A 27,656-nucleotide genomic window follows, 5' to 3' on the forward strand; every position below is an offset into this window, starting at 1 on the left:
AAGGAGACAAGTGGCGACACTCTTTGACCAGGCAACAAGCTGGTTTATTTTCAAACTGGCACGAGATGAGTGAAGAAATCCGAAAAAGCCCTCATTTCCGAAGGCTAAAAGTAGTGGCCTGGCTTTGTTATTGTTGTTTTGTCATTTATTGTTAAACCGTATAACCAAATAGAACAGAATTTTGTGTGAGGGTAGTACATAGTCATGTATTGACCTCCTTGGATGTCAGCCGACAGGTCCATGACTAACTATATATAAAACTATATATATAAACTATAACTACATGACTATTGAAAAGGCAGCCTTTTTCATTAAAGTATTTCCAAACATTTCGTCCAATCAAAATTCAAATAATTATTGCAATTGGATTAGATAGATGTATTTGGGCTGGGGATAACCTTAGCACCTTTGATATTGTGGACACGCCCCTTTCATGAATAATGGTAGAGGAGGTGGTGATGTCTCTTTAAGAAGTTCTGGAGAAACAATTTCTCTCTCTCTCTCCCACACACACACGCACATTCGAGTCATCGGACCCGTCAATCACCCCAGCGGCGCCCTTTGATGTCGGGGGTCCTCGTCTCGTCCCGCTCACTCTCTCGCAGGAGAACATCAGTCCTCCAGCAGGCGGTTGCGGGACGCCACGGAAGAACTTTTCCCCTTTCTTCTTCTTCTCCTCGGACTTTCAGAGAGGACGTCTCCGCAGACTTGCCGTCTCTTTTGGCCACTTTTTGCTGCTTTGAACTCGGACGGGAACAACAACAACATCAACGACACGAAGAAAAAAAGCGTCCCCTGGAATCACGCCGCCGCGTCGACATGCCTCAGCATGGGGGCGACGACCTGGGAGCCACGGACGAGATGATAGCCTTCAAGGACGAAGGCGAACAGGAGGAGAAGGTCCACCAGGAGTGCGCCTTTACCGAACAGGACCTGGCTGACCTCAAGTCGTCGCTGGTCAACGAGTCCGAAATCCACCAGCACGGCGCCTCCTCCGTGGGTGCTCTTTCTCCTCATTTGCGACCTTTTTTTCCTTCTTCTTCTTTTTTTTATTTTTACCGCATTTTCTGACGTGTACCCCCGGTGAAATGGCTCTCTATGTGTCTCGTTTTGCTCTCGGGTTACTCGAAGACACTTTTAAAACGCCTCGCGTCGTCTTTTTACTCTTCCACCCTCCAGACGGTGAGGCGAGGGCAGCCGGCCGAGCAACAGAGGGTCTTCCAGGACAAGCACAGGGAGCACCTCAACGCCGGTAAGGGGATTCCCGAAACGACCCCGAGTTTTCATTTGTGTTATATTCAACTTTTGCTGGTTTAAAAAATGCATTTTTAACCCCCCTCAAAGTAATTATTGTCACGGGGGCACATGCTGGTCGGCGGCAGCTTCAAAGAGTTTTCGGGAGCCCGCTGTAAGAAATGTCGCTCATTTGCTACTTTTCCTCAAAAATAAGGAAAATAGAATTAGTTATCATACCGTATTTGTTTGTCTCGTTTGAGTCACTTAAATGTAATGTAAATGTCCCTTAAAACGGCGACAGAATGGGCTTCAAATCCGAGAGCTTTTAAGTGGCTTACTTTTTGACCAAGTGAAAGTTAGCCATGTTAAAACAAAGAGTACTGTACCTCCTCTTCCTAAAATATTACAGAAATATTTGTATTGTTATCTTGGGGGAATGGGAAATCTGGTTTAATATTGCAATTAGAGTATTTTTGATTAACCGGTTAGCTAACATGGGACTACTTTTAGAATGAACTTACCATGAGTATTGATTATATTTGACACATTTTTGTTTATTTCATTTTGGTGTCATGACGATGATGGTTTGACGCCAAATCCATATTTTAGTCATCTACGTGTTTTGAAAACCTATCAGAGTGACTTCAAAGCTGCTAAATTGTTGATTTTAGCCAAATGGAAACGCAGTTATTCAATATTTCTGTAGGGTGACTTTTACCTAACAATAGCCTTTGGAAAAACCAAATTCAGAAAATTAACATGAAGTCTTTTGATGGGGAGGGGGGTGCACTTACCACGCGTTGAAGGATCTAACACGCTGTAACTAACAACACTTGTAAACACACGCTTTGCATTCAGGAGCGTCTCGTCTCTTCAGACATGTTTCAAAAATGACCAAATAGAGCAAAACGGGCCAACGAAACAAAGGAATGCCGGAGCGTTTGTCGACTTACAGTTACGTAACATCCCTATGTTGTTGTTGTTTATTTTACTTTACCGTCGGTTGACCTGGGACAGTGAGGAGACTGCCGAAGCAGGTGGGATATTTCCATTTTTTTTAATACAACAAGCCGTTGGAGTTCCAATCCATTTGAACTCAGAGGGCCGGTCTCCGGTTTAAAAGGATTAGATGTCTAGCAGTGTCAATGACACTGAAACACAATCATTCACAGACAGGTCGCAAAAACAAAACAAAAAACACGGGGATTTTTTTTTTTACACATTTATTGTAACCTTGACTTTCTGTTGGGCAGCGTCCAAGCAGCAAGACGGCAACGTGTACAAGGCGGCGGGGTACCCCGGGTACCCCTTCCTAATGCTGCCGGACCCCTACCTCCCCAACGGCTCCGTGTCGCCAACGGTAAGTCCTCCAAATTACTATCTGATCTTGTTTTGATGAGATTTTAAAAAGAAATGGTCCTCTGCAAATAAGATGAAATGCCTGAAAATGTTTTTTTTTAACTCGGTCATCGATCAGTAAATTGCACATCACCTCATTGTGAAATAATGCACAAACCAATGTAATCTTTACATAAAGTCCTTATAATATATTTTTTATTTGACGTTTTGAAGTACATTTCTTTCATTTCCTTCAAAGTGGGCTATGGCTTTTGACAAAAGTCTCTTTATTCCCAATAACTAAAACTAAGTTAGTATTAGTAATACTTGATGATGACTAATTTCACACGACACGGTATGTATTTCATTTTTTTCTTTTACCTTTGGACTTGGTGTACGTCTGCCGAGAGTTTTTACATTTAAAAATGCAAATGGTACATTTTGCAGCACAGCAAATTCTTCATTTGAGGTTATCTATTAATACCTATAACTAGTGGTTTTGACTTTTTAGGCTGCTACATATTAACTTCATAACTTTAAAAAATATACGTATTGGAACATATGATGTTGTCTTCGTAGCTATTTTCAATTGTCTTGCCAGGGTTGCTCACGTAAGGTTGGCGGGGGAGACAATTGGCTGAGTGGAAATAGGGAGATTTTCAAGCGGATTGGTGGCGGATCGTGTAGATGACTCGTAGACGTCCAAATCCAAGCCTTCTGAACTGGGAGGGTGGCGGCCAATGAAAAAACGGCAGCGGCGCCCGACTACTGGTCTGGCGCGCACATGGCGGCGCGCCGTTAGCGGGCTAGGCTCTTGTCATGTCAGCGTGGCTTCAAATGTTCTCAATTAATGTTTCCACGCATCTTCTCGCGTCGGTCCCTCCTCCTTGTCCAAATAGGATCAAGGGAAAGTGCCCCCCCCCTCTTGCTACTTCCTCGTTTCCCTTTTGTTATGCTGCTTGGAGGGGGTTCTGGTGACCTCTGTCAGTAAACAATAGCAACAGCATTAGGGCAACCCACTCCTCCCCCTACAGGAACTCACTGGCTGCCGTGGACGCTCATGGGCGTCCGATCCTTTGCGATTAGAGACGTCACCATGGGTATGAGCGTCCGACGAGGCCACGTGTTTTTCGACCCTCGGACGGTTTCCGATGGGATCCGATCTGGTAGTTGCGTAAGTGGCGTGGCATCAAACGGATTGGCAAACATGTCCGTCGATTGGGAGGGACTATTTCACTTTAGAAAGTCATGATCGTGACCGAACATTTTTTTTTGTCTTTGATTCAAGAGGAGCCAATGATAGTGTAGCGATAAACGTATTTCAACTCACAACGGAAGGAAAGTGGCACGCGATTGGGCGTCGGCCCGTGTCCGTTCATGTTTTTGACGCGAACGTTGACGCGGAATTCCGAATGATAAAAAGAGCCGAGAGGCGGCCGACAGATAAGACAGACCGAGTCGGTCGAGGTGGCTTTGAAGTGGCGCTCGACCGAGGTTTTCCACTATCTCCCCGTGAAGAAAAATGGTAAATCTCTATCAAAAGGGGGGTGTTGGACTTCCCCTTGAGATGGCTTGCGGGTGTTTGTACCTGCAATTATTCAGAAAGGCGGGGAAAACAGGTGTTGGCGAGGTGAGAAAGTGGCGCTTTATTGAAATATCTGGGCAAATTTCGAGATTGTGTTGACTCCGGAAATAAGAGAATAGTACTTTTTGCCCGTTTTATATTTATACTCGCTAGTCTTATAATCCAAGTTTGGAAATGACTCCTTCCCCCTCTTAATTGTTTTGACTAAAAATGTAACAAAAAGAGCATTTTTGGTGATGTTTTCATTTGGCTTTTGAGCCCAAACGTCTCCTCGACCATTAAAGTGGCCTTTTAAAAGGAAAACAAAAAAGTAAACGGGCGCCTCTCCTGGTCTTGTCCCCGACGCGCTCCGCCGCCGCTGCCGCCGCCGCCGCCGCCGTCCTCCCCCCGGAGGCCCGCGTGGCCGCCGTAGACGAGCCGGAGCCTCGGCGGCCGCATGAAGCGCGCCGCCACACATGGCTGTGATCACGCCGTCCCTTTCATCCGCCGCAACTTGCGCGCCTTCCTCCGTGTGACACACAAACATATATAAATTCATTGTGTCCAGAAAGGGAAAAAAAAGACAAAATAGATAACCACGGTAGGTTAAAGTACGCAGTTTGCACTTTACGTGGATTGGACCGTCGTGGCTGTCAATGGGAGCGAGTAAGAACTAGTTTTTGACAAATATAAAAAAAATATTTTTTGTGTATGACCCCGCCGACTTAGGTTTTTTTTTTCCCCCCTCCGATTCATCTTGTCGGCTTACCTTGAATAATTTTGAAATTTCATTAAGAATTAAGACATTTTAAACCAAAAAAAAAATATCTTTTTTTAAATATGAAATATTAACAGAAGGGGGAATCATCCATACATCCCCCTTTCCTATTGGTAGTCATTGAAAACATCCTTTCATTCTTTTGAAAAAAATGTTTACATTTGAGGTTGTCATGACACTATGTTGCAATAAAGTACAATAGGAAACGACTGAATTTAATTTTAAAAAAATGTAACTACGGTATTTAAATTGATTTTCCCCTCTGGTTGATCTCAAAGGCGATAATAACCTTATGCGGATTCGTCTCCGGCGCTAACGAACGCTACCCATATGTGTTTTCCGTTTGACTTTAAGGTTCCTCTAAGGTGAAGCTCGCTCGCTCGCAACAATTTTCTTTGTGGTTCACCACGGAAAATACGAGCTTCACCTGAACTACGCGCACCCACACTCACCGACGCTTACACTTCACCGCGAGTGGAAATTTTTCTGTTGCTGAGCTTCAGCAAAACGGAAGCCCAAAACTTCATGGCGTCTTTTCCAAACGTGATTGTCCTATGAACTCTTCATTAACTTCATTTCAGTCGCACATGATGAATTCCAACTCATTTTTCCCCATTGAGCACGCAAGATGTCCCGACCAATGAGATGGCGAGGCATTTATTCATTCATTTTCTGACACACATATCGACATAAGGGTTGTGAGGGGTGCTAGAGCCTGACAAAGGACCAATCACATTTATACCTAGGGCCAAGTTAGTGTACAATTAGCCTAGCTAGCATGTTTTTGGCTCGTGGGAGGAAACCGCAGTACCTGGAGAAAACCCACCTAGTCGAGCCCCGGGGGGGAGAACTTGCAACCTCCACGCAGGAGAACCCACCCGGGACCCCAGAACTGGCAGGCCGCCATGTTTATTTTTCGGGCCCGGCGCTAGGCGGGGGAGGCTAACGCACACAGAGGCGTGTAAATACGCGGCGGGCACGTCTGTCTCGGATTATTGGCGTATCGGCGGCCGGTGACGCTTAGTCGCCGAACCCGGGTGGTAGCAATTACGGATCGGCGGCCGCGCGAAGCCCCCGAGCTCAAAATACGTCTGTTTATTTGTGCGCTGCGATAGCGCCTATTTACATTGCAAATCCGCAGACGTAAACAGCAGATGTGCGGAGAAACGGAGGGACGAAACGAGCGACGAGGACGCGTCTCTTCACCCAAAAGTTTGATTTACGATTTCTTTTGTTCTTCTTAAAAGACACTAAAACAAGTGATGATTGCGTGATTCTGCAAATGGCCTCATTTGGCCCTTAGAGAGCGCTAGCTAAAGATCAGCAGAGTTGCCACCTGGTTATCAAATGTGTGCCAACCCAAGTGAAAATGGCTTTCTATCAGGGCTATGGGAACCTATGGCTCGGGAGCCACGTGCGGCTCCTTTGACAGGTGCATGTAGCGCTACGCTAACCTGCGAGCTAAAATACAGTGACAAAGCTGCGGCCCGAATGCACCAATAGCGAGCTGTCTCGGAAACAGTTAAAATGGCGGAAGGTCTCGCAGCGGAGCTCTCCATTTCTATTTGGGGAGCGTAATTACACGCTGAAGTCAGGCTGCGGCGTCATTATTACAGATGATCGATAGCGGGACCGGCTTTGCCGAGCGCCCGACCGGGCTCGCGCCCTCGCTTAGTTCGGCGGAGCCGCGCCACGCTGCGGGCAAAACTCGCACGCCCTCTGGCTAAGTCGTCGCTCGCGTTCAAGGGTACTTTTGGGGGGGTTCGTAGGCACGTGGGAGCGGTTTTGCACTGGCGGTCCGGTTCTGGGACAGCACTTTGCGGGGAAAAAACACGAGGGCGGCAGGTTGCTCACAGGTTTTAATGGCTGCACATCCATTTTTAGCTTCGCCGTTGACTTGAAACATGCAATTGTCTACAATGGGGATGCTAATCTTTCTTAAATTGCCCATAACCTCAATTTGAACTCCCAAGTTATAGACGTCCATTTCATCTTTCTGCTGGGAATTGAAACCAGTTGTGAGCGGTTCATCCACCTGCCTCGGGTGTGGGCAGCGTGGGTTCGATTCCCACCGGGAGGCCAAATGTGAGCGCCGGGGGCCGTCTGTCTTTGCGTGACCGGCGACCGGTCTAGGGTTTAGTCCGTCTTTCGGCAGGATAGGCTCCGGCATAAGCGATGTTGAAAGGGGATGCATGTCCAATCCATTTGAAGTGGGAAGTGTGGCAGGTTATGAAAAAATGCACTCTTTCAGTCCAAATTTTGTGTTTGTAAAATTGCAAATTGTAGTCGCGCTTGTTTGATCCTTTTGTCATTTTTGAATGAATTCGACTAAAACATGAAGGCTTGCATTTTTTCCAGGCTAGCCAAGCTAATAATTGTTCTTCCAGATACCCGATGACTAATGGAAAGCTAACCCAAATTGACGAGCACCCAGTAAACATCTCGGACCAAAATGCGAGCGGAACTGAAGGCTGTTTTTTTCTTTTTTCTTTTCCCGGTGGTGGTGGTGAAGATAAAAGGTGGGATGAATAGGCGCATCAATGGCAGCAGCGTTTCCCCGAGATTAAAGACCAACTCCGGGAGAAGCGAGAAGGGTGCGCGCTAATAGCCAACGAGAGCTCGGGCGCCGAAAGAGCTTTAATCGATGCGACGGACAAAAAGGACCTCTATTTTTTTCTTTTCTGGGCCACACTTTGCCTGCCGTCTTTTGCCTAGCGACCCCATTTTGCGCGTCAGTAGTCACCGATATTTTCATCATTAAAAAGTGGTTTGGACACGGCGTCTCTAAGGCCATATCATCTAAGCCGCTCGTGCCTCCTGGACGGAGACGTCCCATCTCTAAATGAGAAGCGTCCAAAATCCCCGGTCGCCGACATTGAAACGAAACGGCACGATGGACGCAGGGCGGCGGCGGTGGCGGCTTTCAGAAATATTCCTCAGCGCTGACCGCGGGACGAGGCCGAGCGCCCTCGCGGTTACGGGCTTTTGGTTTTGCGCCGGCTGCCCGGAGCCACATCAGAGCCCCCGGGATGGGGTAATGCGATCCGGGCGGATTGAGGAAATCCAGCCCCCCCCTTTATGGATGCGAGGGAGGCCCTCCGTTACAAACCGTTCAGATTTTGGAGGGTCCGGCCTATTCGTCTTTGGGTCTCCCTCCCGATCGGAGACGCGAACAAATCCATCTGTGATCTGTCGTCGGGCGCCGACAACTTTCTGCCAGTTCTTCCATGGCCTTTTCTTCAATTTCAATGAAAGTCACATTTGGGAACGGCTTTGCGGCGACGCTATCCGCTCCAGGGGGCGGAGCATCCTGGCCAAAAGCAATTGTGGCCACTTTAAACCACCAACAGAAAGCGAGCAGAATCCAAGATGTTTTTCCAGGTGTTTGGCGTCCGCTGCAGAGTTGACTTTCGCCATTCCGATCCCGATGACGGCTTTTCAATGCGTTGCTTTTTTTGGGGGGGGGAATGACTTTTATCATGGGTAGACTTCCAATCGATTGGAATTGGGAGGTTAGCAGCCACTGAACCGTTGGCTGCCGACCTTCCCACCTCAAATGCTTTATTGTCTTAGGTCGCGTTCCTGGGTCGCTTCTCGTATATTTCTCCTGACTTTCGGGTAGTTCTAAAAGTCGAGTGTTTTCCATTTGGAAATGTCCGGCTAGCAAATGTCAAGAGGTCAAGGTTTTGTCCACTTGTGGTTGGTCGTCCTTGCTTTCTACTCAAGTCTTTTTAGTAGCATCATACGGGGAGGGGGGGCCTCAAGTCGAGGCACCTGAACTCCCCATCGGCTTCCCGTGGGAATGAATGTCTTCCATTTGGGCTAGCCATTTTGTGGGGGAAGGGGGGGGGGGGGGGGGCTTTTGGCAAATAGGCTTACGGAGAGACAACGGGGTGAGACTTTTTTGGGGAGGGGTTCTGCGGTCAGGGGCCCTTTCTTTTTTTAAACACCACTGCCATGTTACAGCGGTCCGCTTTTGAAGTGAAGCAAGGCTCTCATTTGGAGAAGGCAATGGCTTCCAGATTTGGATTTGGATTTTGGGGAGGGTCTCTCACTTGGTGCCTTGTTATACTTTAGCTACCACCTTCAGTTGCTATTTCAACTTTCACTGCATTTTCAATGCTCATAACAAGTGTGCTGAGTTGGATTGATTTGTTTTTGTTTTTTAAATGGTGGCGTCCACTTCTTTTCAAATCGTAATTCTTCGCTTATCTATTTTTAACTTTCAAAATAAAACAAAAGGTGTCGTAGGAAGTGGGTGAAAAATGCGTTTCCTGTTTGCAGATGACATCAAAGATGAACGCTTCAAAGGGCCAATTACTTAATCCATTGCTTGAAATGTGTTCGCTAAATACATTCGTGTGTCTACTTGAAAGGCCTTTTGAGTCACGTCGCTCGCCATTGTCGCTCGGGAGTGTTTTATGTGCGCTACGTGACGCTAAATGACAGCTCACATGACACTTGTTTGTATAGACACACACACACACATGCTACGATACATGCTAAAGAACACACACACACACGACTAATGTATTCTTTTAATGCCATTAAAAGTGGAAATTAACACACTGACCCAAGTGTCTTTAATCTCACCTTTTAGAAAAGATGAAACAATCAAAGAAATTAAAAACAGGGCGCTTGAGTACTTGCCCCATTGACACCAAGAGACATCCAGTCCGCGTCCAATGGGTAGGTTGGCAGCTTTTCGCTTTGTCGGAGTATGCCGTTTTGAAAATATTGAACGTAAACATTTAATATGATGTGTCAGAAGTTGAACAGACTATTTAGTACTTGTCAAAGTAGTCGTGATTTTATTTGTACTTTATTTTATAACTCAAATTTGTGCACAACAAATATTGGGTGCTCTCAACTCAAGACTTGCACTTGCCCACGGATCCACCAAAACACGGGCTTTCAATACGCAGGCGGGGGTTGCTTAACGAGACAATTGGCAACACCTCGGTCACTCCAACGAGGGCCGTAAGAAGAGCCAAAAAAGAAACGCTTGCTAAAACTCATGAACAATCGCACGGACAGGAAACACAAGTAAAGACACCCAACTGACTAAAACCCCAAAACTCACTCACGAACTTGAGTGGATTTTTTGGGGAAACTTTTTCCACCCCGCATTGTAACTTTAAAAAAATAAAATAAAATTATGTTCCTGAAATACAGTCTGTCGGCACAGCTGCGAGAAGATCATCGTACATTGTGTGTGTTCAGCAAGCGTAGTACATGCGCGTACTTGTTGGAGCTGAGCTAAGTGTGTGTGTGTGTGTGTGTGTGTGTGTATTTAAACGTGGCATGGGGGGTGGGGGGATTTCTCCTCCTCTCCTAAGTACAGAGCGGTCGGCTAATGACGGGGTCGGGACGAGCGCCCCCCTCGAGAAAAGGCGGAAGGCGCTCGCTCGGCCCTGGAAGCCACTTCAAGGGCGGCTAATTACGGCGAGGAAGCGTAGACGGGACGCTTTTTTTTTGCCCCGGCCGGACGAGCACGGCACGTTAAGACCGAGCCGCAGCCGCAGATGTTCGCCCGCCCGCCCGCCCGCTAAACTTAGCGCGACGCAAGTATTTTTATTTATTTTTTTAAAGTGGAGAATCAAGAATACGCCTTGAAATGTCTGTTGCATAATGTTTTTCAATTTACGGTTCAGGGGTCGTGGGTGCCATCCCAGGTGGGTCCTCACTGCGTGTACTTTCCTTGTTCTCACGTGGCTTTTCTCCGGGTACTCCGCTTCCCTCCCACGTGTCAAAAGCAGGCATGCTAAGATAATTGAAGACTTTTGCCTAACCCAAGCAAGCTATGATTGGTTGTCCTATGCCCGCTGGTGCCGTGCCATCGGGAGAACATGCAAACTCCACACAGGTGGACCGACCTGGTTTTGAACCCAAGATCCCCCACCGTGAGGCCGAATGCATAAAATAAATAATAATGTCTATTTATTTTGACATCATTCCTACATTCTTTCATCCCCAATTGAATCTGTATTTGTTGCAGAGCTTTTTGTTTGAAGTTTTATTGTGGGAGGATTGAAATGGACGTGATGTGCTTTCAGTCTAACAAGGTGTCCGTGGTGCAACAGTCCCACGGTATGCACCCGCTGACGACGCTGCTGCCGTACGGCAACGAGCACTTCGGGGCCAGCCCTCCGCACCTTCCCGCCGACATGAGCCAGAAGACGGGTACGTACGTCACGGACACGGAAATGTTAGCCAAGTTCCCGCCATCTCATCAAAATGTGACCATGTTTACAGATGTTCACTGATTTTGTGCTCATTTCCGCAGCGCACACAAACCGGGACAAAATTGTCATTATTTTTAAGCACAATATCAAACATTTGGCGATTTCCGAATGTAACTAACCCTCCAAAAACAGCAAATAGTTGAATCTGTGTCCATTCCAAAACAAAACGACGTCAAGAAAAACAAAAATAGGGTCCGTGTAGGTAAAAAACATTTTTAAAAAGTCACTTTTCAGGGCTTAAAAGAGGCGCATCTCAGGCATTTGCTTACCCAGGGTGTCTGGAAGTCCCCCTTTTCTTCCCCATTCAAATCAACTTTTACTAAAAAAAAAAAAAAAACTTCCAGAATGTGACTCAAGTCTTAATGACAGACTGAGACACCTTGCGTGCACAAACCCAACAAAGAGCCACGCACGCACGCACGCGGCACGAACACCTGGATGCGACGCCACGTCTGACCTATCTCGCAACATACAAAGTGTTTTTTTTGTTGTTGTCTTTTTGACGCCGCGTTTATTCTCAGGATTGTCGTCAGTCAACGCGCAAACGATGACCTCAGCCTGCGCATCATTCATATACAATCTCGCTGTTACATCATCAGTGAAGTCATGGTCCTTGTTGTTCTACCACACTTAAGTGCTATGTCCAATGCAAAGCAATAAAACAAATAATAAGGTTAAGGCTAAGTGGATATTTATTTGGCTACTTTAAAGTAGCCTTTTATGTAGATGCAAGTCCAATAAGCCCTGCCTAAGCATCCAAATTTAAAGCACCGGCGAATGCATTCTGTTTAGATTGAACATGTTGAAACAACTCCTAACGTGACAATTTAACACAAAGTGAAAATTATCTTGCACTTTGATACTTTTCATGAAAACTCCATGGCTACCTCACATGCTGCTAACCATGCTAGTCACTTTTTTTTTTTACCTCACATCATTTTTATTGAGTACAAATCTTTTTAGGACTACTTATTTATGTGTGCACTTTATGGTAAATCTTTTCATACTTGTATAATGACAACAAAGGCATTCAATTCAATTCCAAATTCTGACTTTAAAGTGAGAGCTCTTTAGGACTGTGACTTTAAAAGCCCGCCCGAATCTAGTCGGCCGTTTTTGCCTCCTTTTGGCTCCCGCCCCATCAAACATGGCGTCCGGTCGCCGGCCTTGCATTTTGGAGCCCCCGTAAGCAAATGACAAAGCGCCCCCTCCTTAATTGCAGGTTCCCACACTGCTAATAGCGCTAACGGCGCAAATGGACTCTTTTTCCAGGGCGGCGTAATCACGTGCTTAAAGGGGACAAGTGCGTGTGGACAGGTCATAACGGCATGCGTGTACTTGTGTTTGCCCGCAGGCGTCCACAGGCATCAATCCCAGGACCTCTCGGGATACTACCCTCTTCCCGCGGGCGGCGTGGGACAGATCGCGCCCTCTATGGGCTGGTGAGTGTCATGCATGCAACACACTCCCCCCATGAAAAAAACGGGAACCAAAAAAACAACTTGGAAGCTTTAAAGTGGGAAAAATGAACAGCGAAAACGCATTTAACGAAGACGAGGGACGTGAACGATAGAAAATACGAGGTTTCGATACACAGATGGGAGTTGCTTGTCGAGGAGAGCCGAAAAAGACACACTTGGTGAAACTCGAACAATCACGTGGACAGGAAATCCACCCAACCACCAAAACCTGTACAAAACACGACAAATACCCTCAGACAATAAGCGCCGCCGTACTAAAACTTTCAAATGGATGTTGGTCCTCTAAGAAAATACTCCACGGCATTTTCCGTTGGAAAAAATGCTTATAATTATTTTTGAATGAACTCTTTTGAATAAATCCAATGGCCTGGCTCTCGAAAACAAACAAAGATCGGGATTACGTCAAATGTCAGGCGGATTCGCCGTCTTTCTCGGGCCCGTCGGCGAGGGTTTTATCTGTGTCGGACGAGAAGTCTTCTCCGAGGAGCGATGGGCTTTAATCCGCCTAATCTGCTCCTTCCGCTGCCTCGGGTGATGTTTTTTCGCCGAAAGACAAACGGGTGGAAATGTCAAACGTGTTGTTTTGTTTTGTTCCGCCGTCGTTTTTCGGGAATCTCGCGTATTCCCCCGTTTGACGGATGATCTGATCCCTTTGGGACGACGTTCTCCGAGAACAAAATCAAATGACTTGAAGACAAAAAAAAAGTGCACGAGTCCAGACGGTCCAGAATTAGCTAAATTTCATTGGGGGAATATTTGCTCTAATCCAATCACCGAGCTTTTGATGCAGCGACACGCGATACGATATGAAATGAAATGGAGAAAAAAATGGAATGTGTTTTGTGCCGCATTTATGTTGTTTTCTTGTTTCCGTATGAGAAGCATAACTTTTCTCTATCTTGCACGCCCACTAGCGGTGGTTTTCTTTTGCACATCCATGGTTTTCTCTCAAGTGACCAGAAATGAAAGTCATTCATTTACCTATTTGCAGACATATAAGAAATAACAGGAGAAAAATCTGTACAATATGTAGTCTTGGTTTTATGACCAAAGGTGAGTTTGACATCGGTTGGCATCAATGGTGGATAGAAAAAGATTTGTTGTTGTTGTTTAGCATATCGTCGCTTGTTAGCATTGTAAATCGAATGTGTGTGTTTTTTTTAATGTTTTATTTTTTGATGTGTGGACAGGTTCTCTCATTCTCTGGTTCTGGGCCCCTCCGGCATGCACCCCACGGGCATCCCGCACCCCGCCATAGTGCCCCCTTCGGGCAAACAGGAGCACGAGCATTACGACAGGGGCCTGTACGTGTAAGTGTGCCGCCGAAACGGCCAGGTCGGTGGGATGGCGAGCTAAAAAAAAAAAGGAATAAACAAGCCCGATGGTGCTCCTTTAGGAAACCGCACTTGGAGGCCAAGCGTGAGAAGGAGCCCAAAAAGCCCGTCATCAAGAAGCCGCTCAACGCTTTCATGCTCTACATGAAGGAGATGCGGGCCAAAGTCATCGCCGAGTGCACGCTCAAGGAGAGCGCCGCCATCAACCAGATACTCGGACGCAGGGTAAAGCCGGCCGGTGGAAAGAAAGACGAGGGAGGGAGGGAGGGAGGAAAGGAAAAATGGAAGCAAGTGTTGACTTTGCAACGCCACCTCTAGTCACGTAGCACTTCTGTCTTTGCAGTGGCACGCGCTGACCCGCGAGGAGCAGGCCAAATACTACGAGCTGGCGCGCAAGGAGAGACAACTGCACATGCAGCTCTACCCCACCTGGTCGGCGCGCGACAACTACGTACGTAAGAGCGCCGCCACCGCCGTCGTCTTTGTCGCAGCAGCGCAGCCCGGCTAAGCTAAGCTGCCGTTGACCTGTTGCAGGAGGCGGCGGGCCAAAAGAATAAAGCTGATGGGGTAGGGAATCGTCTCGGGGGCGGGGGCCGCTCAATAGGCCAGCGTGCATGCAACGGATTGTGGGGAACAGCAAGAAGGGTCGCGCGCCCGCCCGCCGCATGTTTCCTGGGCGGCGACAAAGAAATTGCGCTTTTTCTAAACAAGGGTTCTCCGTATCAAAGCTAGATTGACAATGACTCCTCATCAAATATTTTCTTTCGTCGTGATGGAGAGTGATCCCTATGATTCAAATTGAATGTATTTTTGTTTGTTTGTTCAACTTGCACAAACATATTACACTTGTATTTTAACTGGAAAAAAAGTGATATTATTTTTTGCGGCCTGGATGAAATGATTCCAGGTCAACTCATGTTTTCCCTCACGCAGGGAAAGAAGAAAAGGAGGAAAAGGGAGAAGCAGCAGGACTCCAACGCAGGTACGCCGCACTACTCCACACCTTGACTCGCTCGCCACCGTTGACGGCGATAGACATCCGACTCGCGTGGTCAAAATGGATTGGATGTCTTTCGCCGTCAACGTCGGCCCGTGATTTAAACGGTGTTTTCCCAACATCATTTTACTCCCAAATTTTTCCACTGTCCCTTAACATTGAGCATCTATTTCAAAAAAAGATGGAAATCCTTTAACCCTAACGTGGAATAACACCATGCATTTGTTCCTAACATTTCCCTCGCATGGCAGCCATTTTGATGCATCTTCTTTGCTGGTGTGGTCACCATTCTTCTTCTTCTTCTCCTCCTTCTCCTCCTCTTCCTCCTTCTCTGCATGTCTTGTCACGCACGGTTCAGAGCCGGGCTCCCCCAAGAAATGTCGAGCTCGCTTTGGCCTCAAGCAGCAGACAGATTGGTGCGGTCCATGCAGGTGTGTATCTCCGCCCCCAATCATGCACCTCCCCCCCAACTTTGAATCCACTTTCAACCCTTTTAACCTCCATGCTAAGCTAACAATGCTAATTCCGCTCGCTGAAACACTTCGACTAACAAGCCGTATATTCTCGTATTATGACCTTTTGAATTATCAAGAGGATGTGATTAAAGATAGATTTTATGAAGTAACTTTTATCTTCATTTTCTTTTAAATAGCAAAATATAGTTCTATTAAAGGCGCACCCATTTGATGAATTGCTTGCCCGCCGATCTCACATCCTCTGAGTTAGTCACGTTCGCCTTCTAGCATTTGCTTATTAATATTCATTTTCTGAACCCCTTATCATCGCAAGGGTGGTCGTTAATACGCTGGGGAAATATGAGCGTAGTGCACAGTATGTGATAGAAAATGGGCTTTGGTAGGGGGTAATTTTTTTTTTTTAAAGTCAAGTTGCTGTCATGTGATTGTGTTTTGCGAACCATGTCTTTGTTTGGGTATTGACGTTGTGCCATCCGGGTTTATTCCCAGATAACTGTGTGTGACTGTCCTTAGGAGGAAGAAGAAGTGCGTTCGCTACCTTCAAGGAGGAGGCGGCGGCCGCGCGAGCCCAACTTGTTCACATTTAAGCGCCGTCCAGTCGACGGCGCCCCCTTGCGCTCGCAGCACCGGTGCCCCCCTCGCCCCCCTCCGATCGCGGCCCTGGGCCGACCACGCCGGCTGCCGCCCGCGCGACTCGGGCGTCGCTCGCTTTCCTCGTCGTACGGGAGGGAAAAAAATCATTCCCAAATGTGTGCAGTAGGCAGATGTCATATATATACATATATATACATATATATACATATATATATATATATATATATATATATATATATATATATATATATATATATATATATATATATATATATATATATATATATATATATATATATATATATATATATATATATATATATATATATATATATGTATGTATATATACACACAAATATATATCTATTAAAAAAAGTCTGCACAAACACAAGGTTAGCCTTTTTGGTAGGCCAAATTTATAACTATATTTTTGTGAGCTGTAAAAAATGTCAGCTTTCAATTTTAAAATGAGTTAAATAGGCAATCAACTGGCCATGTGTTGCATTAAAATGGAATTTAAATTATAAGCTTTTTTTTTTACTGCAAAACAACTTTCACCAATAGTTACTGCATATTTGATGAGCTTTATATACAAGAAATTTGATAGTATATAGCGCCTTATGGTGGTACGGAGGGCACATGACAGCCTCAGTGGATCATTTCTAATCAATTTGGTGTTTGTGTGGACTTATGGATTCTTTCCATCTCTTAGCATTTGTTCAGATCTTACAAATATTTTAGGCACTTTCACTCATTTTTTTCCTTTTTATTTTATTGTCTTATTTCCAAGTTCTGAAATGCCGGCGGCCGAACCGGAGGCTATTTTATCTTTTATCTTCATTTTGCTTTGTTAACTATCTCTAAGGTGACCAAATGGGTACGATTTTATGACATGTTGTAAAGTTTTTTATATAAATGTTGGAAAGTTTCTGTAGTTATGCATATCTTTTGATAAATTTGTTTTAAAAAATGAAATGGATCCAAAACATTTTGTTGTGTTTGTGTGAACCGGAAAGCAATATTTTCAGGTGATTCATTTGTTCCTGTCATTTTTTTCAATGTATAATAGTTTTCATAATTCGTTTAAAAACAACAACGAGCTTTTTTGGAAGCATTTTTATTTCCTGGTCCTTCCATAATTGGTACACACTTTGAAACCCACCTTAAAAACCTCAATAAATCCCTCCCCCCTTACAAATCCACTTTTTTATAATCTAACAGACTACAAACATGTCTAGTATTTAAAAAAAGAGAAAAAGAGAGAATGAAGCTAGACATGGATCCAACACAGGACAGGAACAAGTCATCAAAAAAAAAATAACTGGAGATTTCAACAACTCAATTGGGAACTTATTAAATAATGACACGTGTTAAAGATGTCATGCTAGTTTCGTACTCGCGCTGGAGAAGGAACCAAAGAAGGGTGCGCGATCCATCTACCGGTGGCTTGGATGCAAGTAAGCTTGTCTCGTCAAAATATTAACAAAGTATGAACAACAGTGCAAGCAGTAAAGCAGACGCATTTCTATCCTGTTTGTTTGAGTGTGTGAGTGGTGTGTCAACTACTTTTCTTCGCACCACTGATTCTCCTTGCGCACCTGTGGAGAAAAGAAAGTCATATCACGTGCCTCCATTTCCAGACAGGTGGGTGGCAGACAAAAGCTCACCTGGGCCTCCTCTTCCTCCGTGAAGTCGTTCTTGATGTTGAAGGTCTTACGGATCTCCTCGGGGGTTTTGCCCTTGATCATGTTGGCAACCGTCTTGCACGTCACGTCCAGCAGACCCTTGATGTCCAAGTAGTTGGCCGCCTGATCAGGTAGGAAAAAAAAAAAGAAATCATTGTCTGTAAAATGGAATCTAGTAGAATATTGCTACTTGTTTTGTTTTGGAAGTCAATTTTGTTGTCCAACGTATCCCGTTGCTTGACTACTGTGACCTTTCTATTCTTAGCATTAGCCGGCTCGCGTTACTTTGCCGGCACACTTACCAGGATGAGTTCGAAAAGTGTGCCTTGGTCCACTTTGAGGAACTCCTGGTCCCACACGGGGATGTCGTCCGTCCTCTTTTCCTTGTTCTCGTCGTCCTCGGGAGGTGGGGGGTCGTCCTTGTGGTGGGTGCACCACTGGATCACCTGAAACAAACGACCGTCGGCCCCGGGTCGGGTCAGGTCAGGTCACGCTGACGTTTTTGCCTTTTTCAAGGACAGTCACCTTCTTGAGAATAGCCGCGTTGACGTTGGGAAGTGGCACGGGGTCGTCGTCGCCTTCGTCGTCCATCCCCAAATCTGTGAGCCAGTGAAGGTCCATCGTTAAAATGAATTCGAATTAAATTATAAGAAATATTGGGGGGGGTTCAATATTACCTTCCAGCATGGTTTTGATGGTGACAGATTGTTTGGCGATTTCGACGTCCACCTCGAAGATTTCCCCATCAGAACTCTGCAACTTAATTGTAGGCATTTTCTGCAAAAAATGACAGAAGATTGAGTTTTTTTTAACGTCATTTTTATTTAACAAAAAAAGTACAAAAGTGAGGGCTACACTCTTTACCTGCCATGTTTTTATAGTGCGAAAACACCCAATATGGCTCATTTTCAGTTGGCAACATTGCTCAGAAAACAATTTAGTATGTCACGGGCGCTAGCGAGTAAAACGAGAATTCAAATTGTAAATCGATATCCATTTAATGGTTATTTGGAAAATCAGAACGACGAGAGTTTAGCATTCCTGCGTCGGTGATGCTACCAGTTCTTGGAGTCCCAAGAACACATTCAACTATTGTTAAACGGGAGCAATAAAATATCGACTTTGTCTCAGGGACGCTGTTATCGTCGGGAATGTGACGAGAAATGTTAAAACATAGAGTAGCCTGACAACAAGTTAGCATCGCCGAGCTAAATTACAAAGGCCCCTTTTCGCTACCGTCAAATCCACGAGAAGATGGTCTCAAAGAGGACAGATGTTGAGCCGATTTGCTGTCCGCTTTATGAGAGAAGACTTCAAACCTACCCCGAATGTGTTTACTCCAACCCCTGAGTTGGAATCGTGTCCTGTGTTGTCAGTTTTTTTGCAGGAAATGGTGGATTGGCTGAGCCTTGTGGAAATGTGCAGCTATGGCGCTCGCTTTGTCAGTTACACTGAGCGAGGGGAGGGAACGAGGACGGAGGAGGACGGAGGAGGAGGGTGCACGTCGCAGCTGTTTACATTTTCACAAATCAAAATAACCTTTCCACGTCGGTAAGATATCATTACTTTTATCACCTTTTTAACAGATGTATTTTTAATATGTCACAGACGCGAATAAAAAAAACTATTTAATTTTTTTAAGGAAAACGAAATGGGAATTGTTAACAACCTCCGGCTAGCAACAAAGCTGACTGCTAACTTTAGTTCCGGAATCATTTCAACCCTAGACAGTGTATATCGAAAGCTAGATGAGTAATGCGCGATATGAGCTAGTGTAATTGCCACGGCCATCATCACTTCAGCCTTTTTGTGTTAGCGTCATTCGATAAACAAAACATGACTAGTACGTATAGCCATTTGTGACTTCAATCTAAAACAAACATGTCAATGATATAAAAAACAACCTTTGTTTAATTGTAAATGTTTTCTTGGATAGAAGAGATATTTATTTTTGTTTGAAGACACTTTTTTGATTGAAGTCATGATTTTTGTTTGTGCCCTATTATGGCTAGGGCATTTTCTGTGGAAATGATTAAACACTATTACTGTATTCGATAAATGTCCAGGAAACATCAGAGTGTACAGTCATGACATGTTGGAGCCATCTTTATTTTTGACATCTTGGTTAAACAAGGATGTTCGGTGTGTTGGTGAGCTTCACAAACACAAACCCATCACCCCTACACACACACACACACACACACACACACACACACACACACACACACACAGAAACAAAATCGACAACAGACCTCACGTTAAAGGCTTACTCTCGTTCACGGGGACACATTTTTGGTGATTTAAAAAAAATGTAAATATATTCTCTCCATCTTCATTTTATGTTACATTTCTCAGGATTTACAAAAGTGCAAACAGATCATCCTTCATCTTCCATATATATTCTAAGACATATATATATTGATTCTTTTTTCTTTGTCAGACCCAGTTAACTTGATCTTGCAGGAGATACTTCGGCAATTTCTAGCGTGACGATACGCGGCGCGTGCCGTTTGTTCCGTCCGCAGACCTGCGTTATTGTTATTCCGGGTTAAATGCTTAAATGGAACTTTGTACGACTGTGCAAAGCGTGCTGGCGCCTCCTCCGTCACACGGCAACGCTGGGCTCGACTGTACAAGAAGGGCGAGGCTTGAAAGTGGGTTACAGGAAGTAGTCGGGGGTGCGGCGGGTGACGTGGGGCTCCCCCCTGCGAGGCGCCGGGTCAAACTGCAAGCTGTCGGAGAGAGAACATGCTCGTACTTAGACTTGTTTTGCTCTCCCCAGGGACACGTTGGAAGAAGTTGGAGCACTTACAAGGAGTATTTGAGGGTGTCGTCCAGCTCCATGATAGCCGCCTGGTTGCCACAGCGATAGCAATAGTTTGGAGCGCTGAATATCGTCACCACGTTTCTCTCGTGGCACCAGTTGTAGCCCTGAAAGCGGGAGCGCGCTTCCGCTCAGCATTCGGACTAACCAGATCATTTTTTTAGCCTGGCCCGGCTTCTCACCTCCATGACCAGCTGGTGGGCGCGGGAAACCAGCGTGAGGCGGTTGGCGTGGTTGAACGTCTCGGAGATGTCTTGACCGAAGGTGTAGCCGGCCCCCCGCGGCGAAATGCCCCAGCCGCCGCGGTCGTCTGGGTCCGACCAAAGCAGGTCGCACATGGGGCCCTGAATGGGAGGGAGGAGGTCTCAGGAACACTTGACAAACGACTCCTTCTCTTTATTTTTACCTCATGAGGCACTTCCTGTAAGCGATCCAGCGCCCTGATGTGGTCCAAGGTGTCGATGGACGGCGACAGGCCACCATGCAGACAGAAAATCTGTCGACAAAAAGCTGCACTTGATTGTACCGTTTTTAATTTGGTTGGCCAATGGCTGACATTTGTTTCATTTCCTCTCTCTCTCTCTCTCTCCCATCAGTTTACCTGAGAGTCCACCAAGGCAGTGAGCGGAAGGTAATCAAACAGGTCGGTGAAGTACTTCCACACGTTGGCGTTGGCGTACTTGCGCAGGCACTCGTCGTAGAAGCCGTAGACTTGCGTGATCTGTCTGCTCTCGTGGTTACCCCGCAGGATGGTGATGCGTTCCCGGAAGCGAACCTGCCGCACCGGCGCCGTTAGAGGGGCGGCCCGGATGGGGGGAGCGCCCGCGTCGGCCCCGCGTCGCGCCCGCGTTCGTGGCGCCCACCTTGAGAGCGACGAGCAAAGACACCGTCTCCACAGAGTAGTAGCCTCGGTCCACGTAGTCCCCCATGAACAGGTAGTTTGTGTCGGGAGACTTGCCGCCGATCTTGAAGAGCTCCATGAGGTCATGGAACTGGCCGTGCACGTCGCCGCACACCGTCACGGGGCATCGCACCTCCTGCACGTTGGACTCCTTGGTCAGGATCTCCTTGGCCTGGTCAAAAAGAGGTTTTCCAGACACAACTTTAAGGTGACTTGTCGATTGAACCCTCTGAATCAATTCTTTTGCAATCTGATATCCCGTTCCATAGCGATACTTTTGACATTTGCGAAATGTTCACCGTAGACGCCATTTTAAGAAAGTGCGCATTGGAAGTAAGCGACGTTGGAGAACGTAAACCGAGCGAGTGCGAGAATTTGATGCCACCGAACATCACTGACCTTTTCGCACAAATTCTTCACTTGTCCCTCCGTCAGCTGTTTGCAATCGTTGAGCTGCTCTATCCACTGATCCAGCTCCTTGGAAAATGCTTTTTCCTCCATTTCCCCCCCTGTTTATGTTCAATGCGGCTGTGGAGGGGGGAGTGTCCGCCGTTCTGCTTGGAATCTCCCTTCCTTTCTGCCGGAGGAAAGGACACCGTTCTTCGTTTGTCAACACAGTCTCGGCGTCTTGTTTTTGTTGTTGTTTTGTTTTTTCAACCTCTCCCCTCCCTCTATCTATCTATCTATCTATCTATCTATCTATTTATCTCCCTCTTTCGCTCTCCCCCGGCTGTCAAGAGGGGACGCTCGATGATTTGGTTCAATTAAAAGCGCTGCTTAGGAGGATGAGCCGACGTCACCTCACACATCCGGCTTTGCTCATCAAAATAAAAGTAATAAAATGTTGGGAAAATGTAAACCTTTGTTCTGATGAAGTTTACACTTCGTCTAAATGACCCAAAGTTACTTTACGGGTGATGTATGAACATATAAAAATCAACATTAGGGGCGAAAATTGGACTAAATCGTGTTACATCCGGTAACGGTTTGTTGTTATTGTGCTCGCTCTGATACTTTCTCGCCTTTTCTCCTGAAATGAGACGTCAGCAAACACCGGGGTGGCACATCATCGTTGGGATTTTGGCCGATGATGTCACCTAGTTTAAATGTAGCGGTAGCGCCAGGGATTGTTTACATTTTGTTGAGTCTGGCCTGTGGCGCCACTCAGCAGGCATTTGGCAGTGTTTATCCTAATCCTAGCTTGTCAGCCAATGCTTTATAGCCTGTTCAACTGGAGGCGTCAACATGAATTGGGCGAGCACAAACATGATAGAATATGAATTGATTTTTCGTCGCTTGTTTGTCATCACTGAGCTCATCGGTGTTCCTCGTGAGAGACTTCATTCTAAATATAGCGTAAGAGTCTTAAAACCAAAAGAAAGGGAGGGAGAAGTGACGTCTATCGCCTTCTCTCCTCATTTTCCGCCAATTAGGAGGCAACGCTGCGTGCGTCTCGTGGAAATCTGAAACCATGACAACAGCAGCTTTTGCCCCCCCCCCCCCCCATCTCAACACTCGAGCGCCCTCTACTGTCTAAAACAGGTCGCGCCCAGCTTGTGACGTCGTCTCATGGAATGGACATGTAGTGATAAAGTAGTACATAAATGGTGGGCCTGAGGAAGAACACTTTTTTTAAAACCTCTTGTTATTGAATTCACAGAGGGATAATTTAACGTCTATATTGTATATTTATATATTGTTTTTTTTTATAAACTGGATGGAGAAAAAACAATCCTCTTGATTCAAAATTTGAATCGGAGCAAGCCCAGCAAATCCAGCAGATGGAGGTAAACATACATAAAAACTAGTTAGTAGTGCTGATATTTAGGGGGGGGGGGGGGGCTTGTGAAATCCCAGTCAACGATCTGTCCATTAAATCTGTTTTAATAGTTCCCTCGATGGAGTTTCAGGCTATCAATAGAAAGTTTAGCACGGCAAGAATGTAGGTCACATCGAAGGGAGGGGGGCAATGGAAGGTGGGATTTGGTCATTTGAAACTAATCACAGTGATTTTTTTTGGAAGACTTTTGACTTGATACTTGCAAGATGACATGATAATAATTGGGAATTGTTAACCCTTTTCAGGAGTAAAGTAAAGATTCATTAAATACACAACTTCTCGCCTGGGGGGGCTTTTTTTAATCATTTAATTCCATTTTGGCTAGCAGCGACGAATCTCACTGCACAAATAAGGATTTCAGTTGGATGATAATAATAATAATGATTAGGGTTTAAATGGCTGACTGACTGATCCACAGCAATTGTGTATTTTCCACAGGCATGACCTGGAATGCTCTTTGAAGGCCCTCAAACGCATGCAAAGCTTCCATGAATGCTGCCATGAAGCACCCTTAAGTGTGTTGTTGTGTTCTTTAAGCGTGCTCATGGCACGTGTTGCGTCATTAAAGCTGCCGGTGAGGCCCGTCAGACGGTGACGTCATCACATGGAGCGAGCCAGTCAGTCGCTTGTTTTGGGAGAGAGCGAGAGAGAGAAAAAGAGAGAGAGACAGAGCGAGAGAGGGGGAGAGAGAGAGAGAGAAAGAAAAAAGGGAGAAGGGGGGCTCTAAGCGGAAGAAATACGCTCGCTCCTCCATCGATTGATGCTCCTGCTTTTCCCCTGTCAACCTTTTTATTTTTTACCTTTTCAAACATGTCCACCCCGGCGAGGAGGCGTCTTATGAGGGATTTTAAAAGGTACCGCAGCGTCTCCCCTTTTTATTCCATGCGTTTATACGTGGGCTAGCCGACGAAGCTAATGTCAGCTAACCTATCTTAGCTTAGCTCGAGCCACCGGTGAACGGAGCGAACGCAGGCTGCCTTTTTAATATGCGAGTTGTCTCTTTCCGTGATTCATGACAGTTTTGGTTTGTTGGTCTTTTTATTTTTATCTTTTGGGTCGTATTCGCAGTGACACTTGAAATTAGCGTGAGGAGGTTTTTTTGCAGACGACGCTGGCTAGCTTCGGTTTGGTTTGGCAAGCTGTTGTTTTTGGGTGAGGAGATTAACATTGCAGGGACGAAACGAAACCCGTTTAATTGCTGGCGAAACCAACAAAATGAGATTATGTTGGTTCAGAATCTGCACGTAGCGACCTATGGTGAAATTGGAGTGTTTTTAGCAGCACTGTTCGTCTCTTTTTGTGCCTTTTTAAAATGGCTGTTACGTGAGTGCTAGCAAGATGGTTTTAACGCCAAATTTGCTAGGAATATGGCTCAAAAGTTGCATTTCCCGCAGCTGGCAGTCTTAAAATGGACACGCTGACGTTGCCCGAATCATTATTTGAACCTACGCTCAACATCCAAGTATATTTTGAAAGACGGGACTATTGAGGGCTGCCTTTTTTTGTGGAAATGTTGCGGCAAATCTCACCACAATGCCTTCAAATTCGAACAAAACACATGGTCTGTCGGTTAACCCTAACACTGATGTCGATAGTTTTTTTTTCTTCAATCCGCTTGTTTTGGGATGGCTGCTCGTTCTCCCGGCCCAGTTGGATTGGACGTCCACAGCCGTCAATGGCTCTGAAACGTGATATTATTGTGCCTCCGAAGCAGAAGGATGCCAGATTAGATGTCACGTAACCTTACGCTCGCTTGTCCCCAGGTGCTAAATGGCAACCATCTGAGCCAGTGTGTGTAAAAACACACACACACCGGTGTTTAGTTGATGGTTCCATATGCAGTTACATCATAGAAATGTAACTTTTTAGATAAAGTCGGGCTGGGCCATTTGGTGGAAAAATCCCATTTCCAGCCACCACCAGTACACCACATTGAGAACATCTCCAAGTATGGAGGAGAGCGTCTTTTTGCCGGAGAAGATCCCCAGGGATTTTCCAGTTAATGAGGTTAATTGCAGTGCGTCAACAAGGCAGCCTCGGATCTTTTATTAATCCCGCACCCGAACCAATCCGTAGTGTTGCAGGTGTACCGGATTAGAATTTCTCACCACCCAAAAAACAATTATCATTAATTAAAAAAACTACTGTAGTCAACAGATTAGAAAAACTTTAAGGACAAAGTTATAAAATGAAAAATATATATATATATATATATTTATTGTAGTTTACATAGTAGTACCTTTATTTCCAATGACGGCCTAGTAGAAGCTCATCAATCCGTTCCACGTCAATAACAATACACGTGTCTTGGAAGATTGTGATTTACGATGGCGGATGCTCGTCTAAAGTTTCCCGTCTTTTTGCCTGTCTCGCACAGACTTCAAGAGGACCCCCCCACGGGCGTGAGCGGAGCACCTTCGGAGAACAATATCATGCTCTGGAACGCTGTTATTTTTGGGTGAGTTGGCCTTTTGTTCCGCACGGCGCTACGTTCTTCCCACTTGTTTTTGCTTCCCATCGCAGTCATAATAAATAGTTACAACGGATTTTCTTTTGTCGTTACAGTCCTGTCGGCACGCCGTTTGAAGATGGTGAGGGCCTCCGTTTTTTTTGTGGGGGGCTGCCTCTGGTCTCTTAAAATATCACAATGTTCTTTAGAGTTTGAAAAAACGAGCGGCGTCAAGACTCCCAGTCAGAATGGATTGGACGTCTGTCACCGTCAATGGCAGAAAATGAGTTGAAATGGTACCAAGCGTGCATGTCCTTATCTGTGCAGGGACATTTAAGCTTCTGATCGAGTTTTCCGAGGAGTACCCCAACAAGCCTCCCACGGTTCGCTTTGTCTCCCGAATGTTTCACCCTAATGGTAATATTCACCCTCACTCAACACATAAGAATTTTTACTAGAGCGTGAATGTAAGACGACCCACTTTTTAAGTCTTATTCGAATCTTATATTCAGGCCAATATGGTATATCGATGTGACTTTGGTTCCACACGGCAGAGCGCCAATGAGACTTTTTTACGGAATAGCCAATAAATGTCATTTGTAGCAGCAATTTAAAAGGACATGGTATTCCACTAATGGTCGTGTGTTCTCCCGCAGTGTACGCCGATGGCAGCATATGTTTAGACATCCTCCAGAACCGCTGGAGCCCCACTTACGACGTCTCGTCCATCCTCACCTCCATCCAGGTCAACTCCCGGTCCATTTTGCCGAAACGCCATGTTTTTTTGTATTCTAAAGATTTTTTTTGTCTGTGGTTTTTAGTCGTTGCTGGACGAGCCCAACCCCAACAGCCCGGCCAACAGCCAGGCGGCGCAGCTCTACCAGGAGAACAAGCGCGAGTACGAGAAGCGAGTGACGGCCATCGTGGAGCAAAGCTGGGTGGACGTGTGAGACTTGAAGCCCAATTTCCACTTCCTTCTTTCCTCCCTCCCGCTCACCCGCGCGTCTACGCGTGGAGACGTGCGTATCACGAGAACTCAACAAGTGCCACCCCACGAGGAAAAACAAAAAACAAACTAACTAAACAATGGACATTATTATGTTAAGGGAGCGAGGTGGAATCATCGTTTCTTTCACCCCCTTTTAATTGGACTTTTTTTTAAACTGCATGTTGTGAAATAAGTTATTGCTAACAGAACTTGTAATATATCTTTGTGGGGTTTTTGTTTAGTTTGATACGCTGTGAGTTATGGAATCACAGGGTTGCCAAAATTAAAAAAAAAATCATTAAAAAATAAACGTATAAAGGTAGATTTTGTCATTGACTGATGTATTTTTTTGTTTGTTTTGATGGCATTTTTTCTTTGCCTTTTCTACTTAGCTTTTCATTGTCTTTGCCTTTGGGAGGGCTTTTTCCAACTTGGATGGAAAAGTCATTTCCGAAAATAAAGTCAATGACAAAATACAGATTTATTTTCACATATTTATTCATTTTTCCTCTTGTTTATTTTTTAATTTTGGCACTCCTGTAATTCAACAGTTTGCTGCTGCTGCGTGCTTTGTTTGAAAATGCCAGTTTTCATGACCAAAATTGTTCACCCCACCCCAAATGGTTTTTTTGCGCCTTTTGACGGGCGGGATAGTCTTTGATTTTGAATCTCTGAAAGTCAATGTTGTTTTAAAGATGTTTTTTCCCCAAGGAAAGGGTCAGACAAAGTTTTACTTTACACTCCCCCTCCGACGTAAAAGGACGGAAGGACTTGCAAGAAAGGCCGTCACTTAACTAACTCTCCATCCGAATGAAAAAGGCTGGTTATGTGTGTCAAAGCAAAGTGGATACTTATAACAATGTGCTGTATAAAAAAAAAAAAACCCTAAACAATAAAACACATCTTTTTTCAGATGGCCGTGCGTG

The 27,656-nt window shown here is 45.5% G+C and overlaps 4 protein-coding genes across 12 annotated transcripts in view; 2 read left to right on the plus strand and 2 right to left on the minus strand.

The window, feature by feature from the left end:
* skp1 (S-phase kinase-associated protein 1) overlaps positions 1-19,218 on the minus strand; it is a 119,864-nt gene extending 100,646 nt beyond the window's left edge. Inside the window, exons 1-6 of one of the 2 annotated variants that reach the window (XM_077592326.1) lie at positions 19,052-19,218; positions 18,406-18,505; positions 18,254-18,327; positions 18,031-18,174; positions 17,711-17,851; positions 17,601-17,641 (exon numbers count right to left, since the gene is read on the minus strand). In XM_077592326.1, the coding sequence (XP_077448452.1) occupies positions 17,606-17,641; positions 17,711-17,851; positions 18,031-18,174; positions 18,254-18,327; positions 18,406-18,502 (492 nt within the window). In that variant the 5' untranslated portion in view covers positions 18,503-18,505; positions 19,052-19,218 and the 3' untranslated portion in view covers positions 17,601-17,605. Of the gene's footprint in view, positions 1-17,144; positions 17,642-17,710; positions 17,852-18,030; positions 18,175-18,253; positions 18,328-18,405; positions 18,506-19,051 lie in introns of those variants that run through there. The other variant, XM_077592325.1, reaches the window with a different exon arrangement.
* Positions 418-16,214, plus strand: tcf7 (transcription factor 7). 8 transcript variants are annotated; one of them, XM_077593074.1, is made up of 12 exons: positions 418-996; positions 1,180-1,252; positions 2,490-2,596; positions 10,973-11,099; positions 12,516-12,603; positions 13,833-13,952; positions 14,039-14,201; positions 14,320-14,427; positions 14,511-14,543; positions 14,910-14,958; positions 15,332-15,404; positions 15,963-16,214. In XM_077593074.1, exons 1-12 carry the CDS (start codon positions 565-567, stop codon positions 16,207-16,209), a joined length of 1,620 nt encoding a protein of 539 aa, XP_077449200.1. In that variant the 5' UTR covers positions 418-564; the 3' UTR covers positions 16,210-16,214. The 8 variants fall into 8 exon arrangements, with proteins under 8 accessions (XP_077449200.1, XP_077449201.1, XP_077449202.1 ...); XM_077593076.1 differs by having other exon boundaries at positions 424-996; positions 15,939-16,114; XM_077593075.1 differs by lacking the exon at positions 14,511-14,543 and having other exon boundaries at positions 423-996.
* A 598-nt stretch (positions 19,219-19,816) lies between the features above and the next one.
* On the minus strand, positions 19,817-22,238 carry ppp2cab (protein phosphatase 2 catalytic subunit alpha b). The gene is made up of 7 exons (XM_077592894.1): positions 21,853-22,238; positions 21,416-21,625; positions 21,154-21,327; positions 20,959-21,048; positions 20,735-20,896; positions 20,541-20,659; positions 19,817-20,460 (listed from the first exon to the last, which is right to left on the minus strand). The coding sequence occupies exons 1-7, from the start codon at positions 21,952-21,954 to the stop codon at positions 20,388-20,390; spliced, it is 930 nt and encodes a 309-aa protein (XP_077449020.1). The 5' UTR covers positions 21,955-22,238; the 3' UTR covers positions 19,817-20,387.
* Positions 22,239-23,862: 1,624 nt separating this feature from the next.
* Positions 23,863-27,646, plus strand: ube2b (ubiquitin-conjugating enzyme E2B (RAD6 homolog)). Its single transcript, XM_077591491.1, has 6 exons — positions 23,863-24,147; positions 25,671-25,751; positions 25,859-25,884; positions 26,070-26,159; positions 26,399-26,487; positions 26,564-27,646. The coding sequence occupies exons 1-6, from the start codon at positions 24,104-24,106 to the stop codon at positions 26,690-26,692; spliced, it is 459 nt and encodes a 152-aa protein (XP_077447617.1). The 5' UTR covers positions 23,863-24,103; the 3' UTR covers positions 26,693-27,646.
* The last annotated feature ends 10 nt before the right edge of the window (positions 27,647-27,656 follow it).

Source organism: Stigmatopora argus, chromosome 22 (assembly GCF_051989625.1).
Source record: "Stigmatopora argus isolate UIUO_Sarg chromosome 22, RoL_Sarg_1.0, whole genome shotgun sequence".
Taxonomy (NCBI): Eukaryota; Metazoa; Chordata; class Actinopteri; order Syngnathiformes; family Syngnathidae; genus Stigmatopora; species Stigmatopora argus.